This window comes from Eptatretus burgeri, chromosome 6, assembly GCF_056783735.1.
Source record: "Eptatretus burgeri isolate ZD-2024b chromosome 6, Ebu_testis_v1, whole genome shotgun sequence".
In the NCBI taxonomy this organism is placed as follows: Eukaryota; Metazoa; Chordata; class Myxini; order Myxiniformes; family Myxinidae; genus Eptatretus; species Eptatretus burgeri.
Window position 1 is genome coordinate 18,860,873 of NC_140966.1, and position 13,496 is coordinate 18,874,368.

Sequence of the window (13,496 nt, forward strand, 5' to 3'; positions counted from 1 at the left end):
TCCTTCAGCTACAGTTGCAGTGAAGCCAGTGATGTTTCATGTAATATTATTAGTGCTGCCTATTATACTTCAACTCTTTGCACTCATCAACAAGGAGGGGCTTGACCTCAAAGTTATAGAATGATTTTCACAAATGTTTCCATCAGTTGCCAGATTGATAATAGTTTTTAATTGCAAGTGCTGGGTTGATAATTGCTGCAGATTTTTGCGCTGACGTCTTTCCTCTCAGTTTGTTTCACCTCCTTCAAATTCGTGTTTACCCCATTTATATTCTTGAGCTTTTATCTTTTTTTTTTAGGATTGTGCATTTAATGATGCAGTCGTCAGAGTTATGGAATTAATTTGTTGAAAACTTTTAATGCCACCCTTGTATTGTATGCCAATCTGCTCATTTGCCATCATATTCCATATTTCTGCTTAATCATCAAAAAAAAAATTCATACGAGTGAGGCTCATGGAGAATCAAGGTAGGAATATGATGCATGGGCGACAGAGTGGGACAGGAGAACAAACATCAAGGGAATTAATGAACAGGAAAAGAGGAGAGGGAGTAGTGGAGGAAACTGAAAGTAGCAACTAAAATGGTTGAGTTCGGAAAGATTGATGGGGGTATATAATAAAGAAGATGGATCAGAACTGGGGATGAAAGAGTTGACAGTACACTGCTTGCATGAAGCCCTGGAGGGAAGAATGAAACAAAACAGCCTCTGCAAGGTGGTTCGGTCGACGAGAGACCCGAGGAATAAAAGAGTTGAGGTGTGTCGTCAGCCTGACATTATTTTGGATTTTTAACCAGAAAGGGATTACTGGAGGAAAACATGCATCCTGCAGTTGCTCGAGACGGTTGGAGAATGGAAAGAGCAGATGGAGCAATGTTGAAGAATAGATGGTGGAAAACAAAGAGATCATCAAACTGCCTGTGATGGGAGAGCAACAGACCTTATGCTTCAGCCTCATCACAGGAGATAACAAAAACTTTGAGAGCTTTAGATGCCACAAAATCTAGTAGAGACAGAGGTGATTTTGTGGTACCACTGCAAAGCAGTACTCCATTTGACTACAAAGGCCTTGGAGACTCTGGGTAGCACTGATTGTCCGAGGAAAGATTTGGATCGACAAGGATGCTCAGTCTCCAGCTGGCTATGAAGGCCAGCTTTGCTGTGGTCAGCTCAAGAAAGGTATTGGCTGATGGAAAGACCTCGATCCAGTTCAAGAGAATGAAACCTCTTCCAGTGGATAACAAAGGAATTACAAAGGTGGGTTCTCTTGATGAACCTGCAAGAGCAAGAGGGTGAGTGTGATAATTTACAAGACTGAAGGACATGTTTCACATTGAGAAGATCAGAGTCCAATCATTTCCAGATCAGCAAAGAGAGAAACATACACACACACACACACACACACACACACACACACACACACACACACACACACACACACACACACACACACACACACACACACACACACACACACACACACACACACACACACACACACACACACACACACACACACACACACACACACACACCTGCACTCTGCTGAGTAGAGGGATGGTGGTACTGTATGACACAATGTGGAGCCGTTTGCAAAAAGGAACACAGGGTTTTCTAGAGTATCAGAGAGGTCATTAATATAGATGACAATGAAGAAGGGCCAAAAACACTGGCTTTGGGAACTCAAGCCTCCACTGGGAGAGTGGAGGAGAAGATTCCATTGATGGGAACACATTGACTACGTGAGTGGAAGAAGTCAGATATCTAAGAATGAATGCAGCCTTTCGTCTGGAGACAACCGCTGTCTGGAAACATCTGAAAATAAACACCGCCCGGACACATCCGGAGATAAACACTGTCCGTGCAGTCCGGAGACAACCACCATCAACTCTCTGGATGTTTGCTCTATGCTTCAGGCAGAAAGCTTAACAAGCATAGCAGGATGCCAGACTGTCGCATGAGGGCCTTCAACCATTGCTGAGAGGAGCAGAAATATGTCTAGATTTGAGTGACAGGGACAGAATCAAAACATAGTCAGAGATCAGAATATTTGAAAACAGGAAAGATTTGATATGGGAAGCAATGATAGAACTATGACTTTGTTGGCAATTGGAAGTAAGCTCACTGGCATATAGTTGGTAGTCTGTTTGTGTGTCCTTCATGTGGATGAGATTGATGTTTACTGACTTCCAGGACGATGTGAGGTGGCCAAAGGAGAAGGACAGACTGAATAGGGCAGATAAAAGGGGAAGCAGCAACGGCAGAGCAGGATTTTTACAACATGGGCATGAATACCATCTGGGCCAATTGCTGAAAAGATCTTTCTCTCCATTTTTGGGTGAAAAGGACAGAGTAGACAGTGGGTATGCAGGTTAAGATGTGGAGAGAACAAGATGTTGAGTGCACAAGATTCGGAAGCAAACACGGTTGAGACATTCCGCCGCAGTACCACATCTGCTGTGGGCTGCCATACTTGCTTCAGGACATCACAGTTACTTTGGGGTTCCACAACTGCAGCGAGGAACCACAACTGCTACAGGGAGCCACATCTGCTACACCACAGGGCACCAGAGCCACCATGGGGTGGCCGAGCTACGGCAGGGCATAAGAGCTGTAGCAGAGCACCAGATCTACGGCGGGGCAAAATAAATTTGATGGCACTTGAGCTGCGGTGGGAAACCAGTGCTGCGGTCTGGCACCAGACCTGCAGTGCAGCATGGGGCTGTGGTGGAGCACCAGAGCTGTGATGGGGCACAAGGACTGTGAGGGTGGGTGGGCAAGAGGACTGTGGTGGAACTGAGTATTGGGGCAGCCTCGGAAGACTTCGGCAGGGTGCCAGGACTCCAGTGGGCCACAATAACTATGATGGGTTCCTGGAACTGCGCTGGGGCACGAGAACTGTGCAAAACTCATCTGAATCACAATGGCTGCTATAATTCTGCGTCGGCAAACAGCTAGTACAATAGATAGAATCAAGGGAATGTTGACAGAAATATGTTAACCACCAATGGAAAGAAGGAGGTGCTAATATTTCAGGAATTAACCCTTCATCAGATTGCATTTGAAAACAGGAAAGATCCAATCCCCTTGCTTAAAAAGATGAAAAAGAGGCCAACCCCCTTGCTCCAATGAAGGGATAATTCCTGAATTCCATCCATGGTTCGAGCCTGAGGAGAGCTTGGGTTTATTATTTATTAAGGACTAGCAAATACAACTTGTCGCTTCACTAATGGAAATACGAGAAGAGGGGGGAGAGAGAGAGAAAGAGAGGAGGAGGAGAGAAGGGGAAAAAGAATGGGGGAGGGTGAGAGAGGAGGGGATTGGGGGAGAAAGAGGAGGGAGGGGGGACAAGGCGGGAGTGTAGGAGGATGGAGGGAAGGGAGTGAGGGGATTGGGAAGGGGTGTAGGAGGAGAGAGGGATGGGGAAGCGAGGGAGGGGGTGAGAGAGGAGGGGTAGGAGAGAGGGGAGTGTAAGGAAGGGGAGTGTGAGGAAGAGGAGTGAGGAAGGGTGGTTGAGGGAGGGGAGAGTGAGGAGGGGGATGGGAAAGAGAGGAGGGAGGGGGAGAAATAGGAGTGAGGGAGAGAGAGGGGAGTGTGGGAGGAGTGAGGAATGGGGAGAGGGAGGGGAAGAGAGAGGAAGGGTGGGGGGATAGAGTAGAGTGTGAGGAAGGGGAGCAAGGAAAGGTGGGTGAGGGAGGGGAGAGTGAGGAGGGGGTGGGAAAGATGGAGAAGGGAGGGGGATGAGAAAGAGAGAGGAGGGAGGGGGAGTGAGGAGAATTGTAAGTGAGGAGGTATGGGGGAGGGGAAGGCAGTGTGAGGGGAGAGAGGGAGGAGTGAGGAAAGGGGAGAGAGAGGGGAGGGAGGGGAAAGAGAGGAAGGGGGAGCTAGAGGAGAGTGTGAGGAAGGGAAGCGAGAAAAGGTGGGTGAGGGAGAGGAGAGTGAGGAGGAGGGTGGCAAAGAGGGAGAAGGGAGGGGGATGAGAAAGAGAGTGGAGGGAGGGGAGTGATGAGGTATGGGGGAGGGGAAGACAGCGTGAGGGGAGGCAACGGAAAGACAGCGTGAGGGTAGGAGAAGTGAAGGCAGTGTGAGGGGAGGGGAAGGGAAGGCAGCATGTGGGGAGGGGAAGGGAAGGCAGCAGGAGGGGAGGAGAAGGGAAGCCATCGTACTAGGGCATTACTGGAATAAAAGTGCTTTCAATCGCCGATTGTGAAAGCCAAGTTGTTGCTGTTGCAGACTTTCGTTTCTTTGAATTCACATTCTCAAATGCCATGAATATGTACTTTCACTGGTGTTTGCTTTTCACATGTTTTTGCATATTGGACGTATTACAGTAATCAGCAAGGTCTATTTAACAAAGTGAGCGTGCAACGTTCGGACTGTCTTCTTTAACCTTTCCGAAATAGTTTCATTCTGCACTTGTTGTTAAACAACAATGACATGTTGTTAAAATTTTCAGTCAAGATAGTGCCTACCTGTCCATCAGCAAAGCAATCAGCACGCTTTACCAGCCAACTCCAAATGCCTTGCTATTCATTGAAAAGGAACATGCCCTTTGGGTGTGTTTAATTTGCAAATGACTTGCTTTTGCTGCTATATTGCAAACGGGACGTCCTAGGGGCATGTTCCTTTTCAATTAATACATTACCTGGCCATGCGTAAGTGGAACATGCCAAACAGGGATGAAAACAATTTTCTCCCCAAAAAACGCTTCTTTCTTTGAAGTGGGAATGATATGGAATCGACATCGATTCCAGTTCACTTCCCAATTCCTTTTGATTTTATGGTTAGAATCGAGTACTTTGGAATCCATCTTCCCACCACTATTGAGCACTTAAACAAGCACTCCATTTAAATGGTTGATGAGGAACGGCTGGTTAGGGCATACTAAACACATTCAGTGATGTCCACAGAAAAAAAAATGTCTGAAATACATTTTCTACTGGTAATACTATAAACACTGCCCAGAGGCAAGGCAAATACTGTCCAGAAACAAACTCAGTCCGGAGACAAACACCGCATGGAGATAAACACCATCTGGAGACAACACCTTCCAGAGACAACTATCATCTGCACATGACTGGAGACAACCACCACCCAGACACGTCTGGAGACAACCACTACCCAGACATGTCTAGAGACAACCACCACCCAGACACATCTGGAGACAACCATCACCCAGATACGTCTGGAGACAACCACAGCCCTGACACATCTGGAGAAAACCACTGTCCAGATACTTCTGGAGACAACCACCATCAGGACACGACTGGAGATAAACACCGCCTGGACACATCCAGAGACAAACACTGTCCAGGCAGTCTGGAGACAACCACCATCAACTCTCTGGATGTTTGCTCTATGCTTCAGGCAGAGAGCTTGGCAAGTAATATCGCATACGGAAATGAAATAAAACCATGAACATTAATCTCTCTGGGCGTTTATAAGCATTGAAATGTATCCAGTGATTCGTATGTATGATGATCGGGCATTTGATGATATGAGTGAAGAAAGTGAAAAAAAAATTCATCAACATTTTATTGTTAAGAAACCATTGTGGCCTATTCCAAGTCAAAGCATTGATGAGCAGGCCAAACAAAATGGTGAATTGAGACTGCAGCAAGTTGACAGAGGGCCGACTCAGGGGCTGACCAAGGATGATGCCTTGATAAAAGATGTAATTAAATAAGGCTGTTAATTATCTTCAAAAGGGGTACTTAAATTTACCCAAATAACCAATTTTCATTCATGTACTCCCTTGGAGTTCCCTTGGCATGTATGCAAAGTGTCAGGCCATTAGGTTTCATTTTATTATGGAGGAGACACAATGACACAATGACACACTGACACACACACACACACACATACACACACACACACACACACACACACACACACACACACACACACACACACACACACACACACACACACACACACACACGTTATAACTGCTAACTATTATAATTTTATAACTTGAGGTCAGGTTTCTCATTTAAGGATGTGTTATGCAGGGTGTCCATAAAGTCCTCATGCAACTTTAAACACTGCCATCCCTCACAATACATTGTTCATTTATGCTTTCTAACTCATAAACATTCTTCAGTTTGCTTCTTAACAATGTCATGAATTGCATTCGTGATTCTAGCTTTAAGTTCCTCCAAAGAATGGGGATTTGATAAATAAGCAGTAGTTTTTGTATGGCCCCATAAAAATAAGTCCAATGGGCACAGTTCAGGGAAATGAGGGGGCCAAGCAATTGATCCACGTCGACTGATCCACTTCTCTGGGAAAACAATATCCAAAAGCTCTCGCCCACCACAAGCAAAGTGGCAAGGAGCACCATCTTGCTGTAAAAAATTGCTGTCTTATAGATTCAATAGATGTCGTTTCGGGATGAAGAATTTCTGTAACATTTATGTGGACATTGTTCAAATGATTCCTGAACAGCTGCAAAAGCTTCCTCATCGATTCGTTGAAATTGAACTGTATAGTATTGTTTTAAAAAGTTATTAATTATGCTTTCATGCACCAATTATAGTGTGTTTATATAATGTGTATATCAAAAGTTTTCGGAGTTCAAAGTTGCACAAGGACTTTATGGACATTCTGTACTCGAACTTCCAAGTATATTTCCCATTGCCCTTCTGCTCAATGAAAAGTTTGCACACGGGACACACGCTGGAAAAAGACATGGAGTACATGTACGAATGCACAGAGTACATGAGATATGAATCTGGGTTCCAACATGATGAGCCATTGTTTTAAATGGTCCAACCCAGAGTTACACTCAAGGGTATATTCTGAAAAAAACATTCCCACTAAATCAATAGTTGAGGAATTTTTTGCAGGTAAATACAGGCACAAGGCATATTGAGGACCCTCTGGCACATCACAGAGCAAAAAAGAAAAGAAAACGGAAGACAACACCATGCTGTAAACTTGTCACAGCTTGATGAAAGGATGCATGAAATTCAATCCAGAATCGTGAAACATGAGCTTTTAGGACATGCACGTAAAATTCCACATTCAATTGAGCATTGAAATCTTATGTGGACATGTTAGTTAGACCAAACTTGCTCTTATTTAAAACAATATATTTGAGGCCTACAAGACAAAATCTTTTTAAAATTTTTTTAATCTCTTTTTTTTGTTTCTAAGATACAGTGAGTATATAAGTTCCAAATGTAAAAGTCATCCACAAGTTAGGCACTTTATCAACAAAAGACGGTATCATATACCACATCTAGGCAATTAAAAGACAACTTCACAGAACGAAAAACAGATATGCAAGTTTTGCTGCAAAAAGACAAAGGATCAGGAATTCAAATGTTTCAGCGAGAGTAGCCTTTATCGATGACCAACACAGGGTTGACAATGGCTTCCTGGATCGTGTGGTCAATTTCATAACCATCTTGCTCGATCACCATTCCCAATCCCCACCTGGAAGGTATTTACGATCACGTTGAAAACGTTGAACTTTGAATCTTTGTCTTTTTGAGAAATTTAAGAAGTTAGTTGTGCTCTTTCATTCTCCTCTCTGCGGTTTTCACATTTTCTCCGACTGAAACTATACAGGTTTACAGTATCAGTGTATCGCTATAATCGATACAATGGTATGCCAATTGCAGTTTAGAAATTCCAAATATCAAAGAAGAATAAAGTGCTGGGGTTTAATAAAATAAATAAATAAATGAATAAGGACAGAACAACATGAAATTTGAAACTTGAAGAAAAATCTGTGACCTAAAGTATACCATTTCTATGTTTTTTTCTTAACGATCTATGAAATTATATGCCAACTGTAGTTAAGAAATTCAAAACACATGAAGAAACTTCCAACACAACTCGGTGTGAAGAACCATCTATATAAGTGTACAGAATATTTAACAAAATAGATGCTCACCAGCATTTTGTAGCTTTCAGTAGATTTGAGAAGGAAGAGGTAAGTAAGGCCACCTCAGCACAAGAGTTGAGCCTGTAGTCTGAGATGAACTGCAAGGCCTGAGAGAAATGTTGCAAATGTTCTATCGAAACACAATTTCATGTGGCCTTCTTCACTTGTGGCTAAATTAGACAACTCTGTTCGAAGTTCTTTTTTGAAGTGAGAAAGAGCTATAAAGTGCAAAGTCTCACCGGGTTATATAGATTACTTGAAATCTAAGACTGGATGACTTAAGTTAAAGTAGACCTGTGCGCAGACCGATCACGTACACTCACTCATTGACTGATACACTGATCAATTACAATATAGTGGGGCAACTTAGCTAAATATAGCATAACAATTGTGCATTTTGTGAAGAAAGCACCAAATTTGGCACACTAGTAGCCTAACATATTATGAACATATTTGGATATTGGGCCATCTCAAATTCAGCCGCTGATGGCTGTGGCAGCCATTTTCCACTGCCATCAAAAATTTTGAGATGGCCCAATAGCCAAATCTGTTCATAATATGATAGGCTACTGGTGTACCAAATTTGGTGCTTTCGTCACAAAATGCACAATTGTTATGCTAAGTTGCCCCACTAATAGCCTTTCCCCTTCAGGCAAGGCTAATTCAGATTTCAATGGCAAGGCTTTTGGTGGAGCCTGTTGGCCTATACTGTTTGACACCATATTGCATGAGGAGTAAAAAGCAAAATTAACACTTCCTTCTTGAAAATCAGCTTCAAAATGGATGGTTTTTGACTTGGTCGATATAATCCTACTGTTTTAAACAAGATTGCCTGAAGGGTACTGAGAAAAACCAACACATGATCGGTGATATCATATTGGATTGTTCAGTCAAGGAAAAGAGAGAGAGAGAGATGAGAGTTGGGATATGCAAGATGGATAGCTATCATTCCAATGCTTATGATCAGATTAAATGGAGATCAAAGGGAGAAAAAATACACCCTTATCAATTCCTTGAGCCTCCAACTCTCATGAAAAAGTTGGCACATACTGATGTATTTATAACACATACCACAAAGATAGAAAAGAGTAAAAATTGCAGGCTTCACAACTTAGAGGAAAGAGTGGTAAACCACAATGAACAACAATACGAGCTGCTCGGAAACAGAGCTCTAGTAGTCAACGAAGTCGTTCCAAGAATGGAGGGGTCTTGGAGGAGGAGGGGGAAGAGGAGTAGGTGGATGGTATAGATTAATTCAAAGCTAAAACTAATAGTGAAACTGTGCACCGATTGGTGTACATTCCATGTTTTAAGGCTATTTCGTGAGTCAGAGATGCAATCCTCTGGAATATTTACTCACGTGCGAAACTCTGCAAAAGAACCCTTTAATCTCCCTGTTGTTAAGGAAACGAGCAAGACTAAAGCGTGAATCTCTTTCATATTTCTTTGCTTCATAAGAGACTCGAATCTGAGGGAATGGAGCTTTATGCTTAATTAAAGTTAATTTATTTTTAAATGCAGTTTGACAGAGTGCTAATGCAGTTTATATGCAGTTTGACTTAATGACAGAGTGCGAAATTATTCAACTCCAGTTTCAAAAACATTTGCTGCAAATTAGTTTCAAAAATATTCAGGAACCAGCTTTTTTTTTCTTTTTCTTTAGTTTGCTGCATTCATCATTATTTTTGGAAGATAGGCAATGTTGCCTTTTTAAGGGCATTGTGAAAGTAAGTATAGCAGGTTCATTTGATCACTGTGTGTGGAACGTGCAGTTCCCACGTAATTCAAAGTACTAACACATGCTGTTCACATAAATGTCATGCTCCACACAGTTGGTGCTCAAAAGGCACATGATGAGGAAATGCCTTTTTTCTTTCTCCAATGAGGGTCTACTCCCATCGTTAAGAGTTTCAATGCACGTGGAACATCAAGGAAGACTATATTGTTTCTACCCATAAGTGGAATTAGGAACACGAAAGAGCAAACGTCTCAGTATACAGTTTAAATTGGCCCATATACACATAATTGGCACAGTCTAATAGAATGGTGAAGAGGTAGCACACTTACCTTTGAGCTGCTTAGCCTGGGGTCGAATCTCAACCGATTAGAAACTGTTTGATTGGTCCTTCACATGCAAGGCGTTGCATCACAAGGTACACTGTTTATCAGATGGACATTAAGCAAGGGTGTCCCATCTGTCTCATCTGCTGTAATTAAAATTCCTAAATTACATCTACCAAATGATGATGTGGATTAATAAAAAAATTGACAAATATTCGAAACTTAAGCAATACAGCATTAATATATCATCAGTTATGTCAATCATCAGGGACACAAATCATATCTGACATAGTAAATCATAAACAGCATGAAAATTCCCATTTTGTTAACAATACAATGTGATGTTCGAAGATACAATCAATTTCGTAACTTAATCCGAAAGGCCTGACATTGTCGTAAATTGTTTTTCACATTCGTTGAACACAGCTAACAAATAACTTTGTAAACAGTTCTGTGGCATCGCTTGAAACTCCTTGAAAAGTTTCCAGAATTTCCCTCTCATTAGTCTTTTCCCTCCCATTAGAATTTCTCTCTAACCCTATACTGTAATTCATATATATGACTTCTCCAGCAACCTAACAATGCTTTGTTATGTCATCATACATTATTTTACCTTACTATACTCAGTGGGTATTACCATATCCATCACCATTTGTAGTTGCATAAAGAAGTCTCATTGGCACATAAACACATTTATAAGTCATTGCCAGAACACAAAGATATCCAACAATGCTGGACATATTCTGGATACATACCATTTGCCAGCTGTCCCAGCAGTTAGCCAGATTAGGTCTGGTGTCATTCTGCCTGGGAATGAATGAATGTAATATCCTGTTGGAGACATATTCAAACAATATCATGAGGTTGAACACATTTATTGCAAAATGACTAGGGAATCCTGAAACACCAATGTGTGAAGATAGAATAGCTGGAAATCCAAACTGAATGTCGAAGAGGAACAAACCCACACGAGTTAGGTGGATGAGCAAATTTTCACCTACTCAACCACCAAATCACTCTTGCTAAGAAAGAAGTTATCCTCAAACAGAAATAATAATAATAATAATAATGACAATAATTGCCATTACTCCAATCTTAATCAGGACCACCGTTTGATAGAAATTGTACTCCAGAAGTAGTTTTATTTGGAGAAAAAAAACCTGATAGTGGTTTGGCATTGTAATTCCAGCATCTGTGTAGGAATATAAAATTAATGCAAAATGCTGGCAAAGCCCACTGTTTTGTTTTTTAATTTATATGTTCAATAATTGAATGCAGACAATTTAAATTTTGAGTGCACCATCTGTAAATGTTGCCTGCAGTACTTAAATCAATGAGAGCTCATACAACATATTACCCCACCCATGCAGTCTTGAGTAAAAGGACATGGGAAGAGTCTTTTAAACTCTTGCTTTGCATTTGTGAGCATGATCTATATTGTTTTGTTTGTCAACCTTGCATAACAGGCGTGATGGTAACCACACAGCACTATGTGCCACCATATTTGTCAAAATGCAGAATCTCACACACCTTTTCTGTCCGCAGGGCATGAGACAGCGTGAGTGCGATTCTCAGGCTTCGCATAGTTACTCTACCCTCAAGGCATGAATATTTTTTTCAAGTCCTGCAAAACAAAAGGTTTTTGAAAGTGCTAAAACAGGTGATTTGGGTTCTTGTGTTCAAGTATATAATTCAATTGAAATAAAATTCAGGTTTTAAAGGTTGTAGAAAAAAAACGTTTTCAGAAGTTTACCACCATTGATGCAATCACTCCTCGACCATTGACCTCATGCATCAGCACAGGACAGGAAATGAGTGGTCGCATTATGATCATTATGAGATGGTCTCATATCAAAAGTGTTATCCAGACACGTACCTACCACAGTGCAGATTGCAATACTGATTACTCTTTGGTCTGTTGTTAGGTTAGGCTCTAGCCAAAGAAGATACATTGCTCCAAACAAGCAGGAAAGTCTCATATTGATGCCAGAAAGAGAAAGTAGAAGCGTTTTTGGAGTAAAGTTTTTTTTTGAGTAAAGAAAGTAAAGTACATCACATCCGGAGAAAGTAGAAGCGTTTTTTGAGGTGCTGGATGATGTGCTACTTGCAGATCACCCGCATAGCGATGCTCAGCAGAAATGGGACTACCTTAGAGACACCGTTCACAACACAGGACTCTCAATTTTCAGAAAGAAGCAGGGAAAGATGAACAATTGGTTTGAGGCTAACTCCAATGAGCTTACCCTCATCATTGAGGCAAGGCATGTAGTATTCACTGACATTTTCCCAGTCAGAAGACACTGCAGGCACTGAGATCAACCTGAAGCAAAGTCAAGAGAATGTTGTGCTAATGCCGACCAGCTTCAGCTCTGCCAAAGCATTCACTCTTCAGCCAAGACAGGAAACATCGGAAGTATGTACGATGGTATCTAGAAGGCAATAGGACCAACACAAACAAGCCAGCCACTCTGAAGTCTGCAACAGGTATGATCATCCATGACAGAGGCACACAGATGGAGAGCTAGGTAGAGCACTACTCTGAGCTTTACTCAAGGGAAAACACCGTCTGACACAGCCTTGGATGCTATGGAGTGTCTGCCCATGATGGAGGAACTGGACGAGGAACCCTCTGTTGAGGAAGTGAGCAAAGCTATCGAAAGCCTAACAGCAGGTAAAGCAGCTGCAAATTATTGAATTCCAACAGAGGTCATCAAATGTGGGAAGAGCTCCTTACAAATACATCTGCATGAGCTTCTGTCGGTGCTGGGAAGAAGGAATGATGCCACAGGACATGAGAGATGCTGACATAATCACCCTCGACAAGAACAAAGGCACCAGAAGTGTGGAATATCTTTTTTGAGTATTTATGGAAAGATCTTCACATGCGTTGTCTTGAAAAAGCTGCAGAAACTTGCTGACAGGGTGCACCCAGAGTCACAGTGCGGCTTTAGAGCAGAAAGGTCAACAATCGACATGATATTCTCATTGAGGCAGTTGCAAGAGATATGCAGAGAACAGAAGAAGCCACTCTACATTGCCTTCATTGACCTCACCAAGGCGTTCGACCTTGTGAACAAAGCTGGCCTGTTCAAGATGCTGGCTAAGATTGGCTGCCTGCCAGAGCTTCTCAGCATGGTCCAGTCATTCCATGTAAACAGGAAAGGAACAGTACAGTATGATAGTTCATAACCAGAGGCCTTCGCCATCCACAGTGGAATCAAACAGGGATGCATTCTCACTCCCACTTTATTTGGGATCTTCTTTGTACTCCTGCTGAAACATGCCTTGGGATCATCAACTGAAGGGATTTACCTGCACAGTCGGTGTGAAGGGAAGCTTTTCAACATCCTTCGGCGGAAGGCAAAAGACAAAGTGCATGTGGCACTTATCAGAGACATGCTGTTTGTCGATGATGCTGCAGTGACTACCAATATAGAGACACATCTGTAAAGTGTCATGGACTGCTTCCCACAGGCATGTCAGGATTTCAATATGACAACCATCCTGAAAAAGACCAAAGTAATGGGTCAAAGTATCAAAGA

At 42.2% G+C, this 13,496-nt stretch overlaps 1 protein-coding gene across 1 annotated transcript; it reads right to left on the reverse strand.

Moving 5' to 3' along the window:
* Nucleotides 1–7,200: 7,200 nt before the first annotated feature.
* LOC147024365 (uncharacterized) lies at nucleotides 7,201–11,582 on the reverse strand. The gene is made up of 4 exons (XM_085883673.1): nucleotides 11,485–11,582; nucleotides 10,710–10,785; nucleotides 7,903–8,000; nucleotides 7,201–7,439 (listed from the first exon to the last, which is right to left on the reverse strand). Exons 1-4 carry the CDS (start codon nucleotides 11,502–11,504, stop codon nucleotides 7,331–7,333), a joined length of 303 nt encoding a protein of 100 aa, XP_085739799.1. The 5' UTR covers nucleotides 11,505–11,582; the 3' UTR covers nucleotides 7,201–7,330.
* Between the last annotated feature and the right edge of the window lie 1,914 nt (nucleotides 11,583–13,496).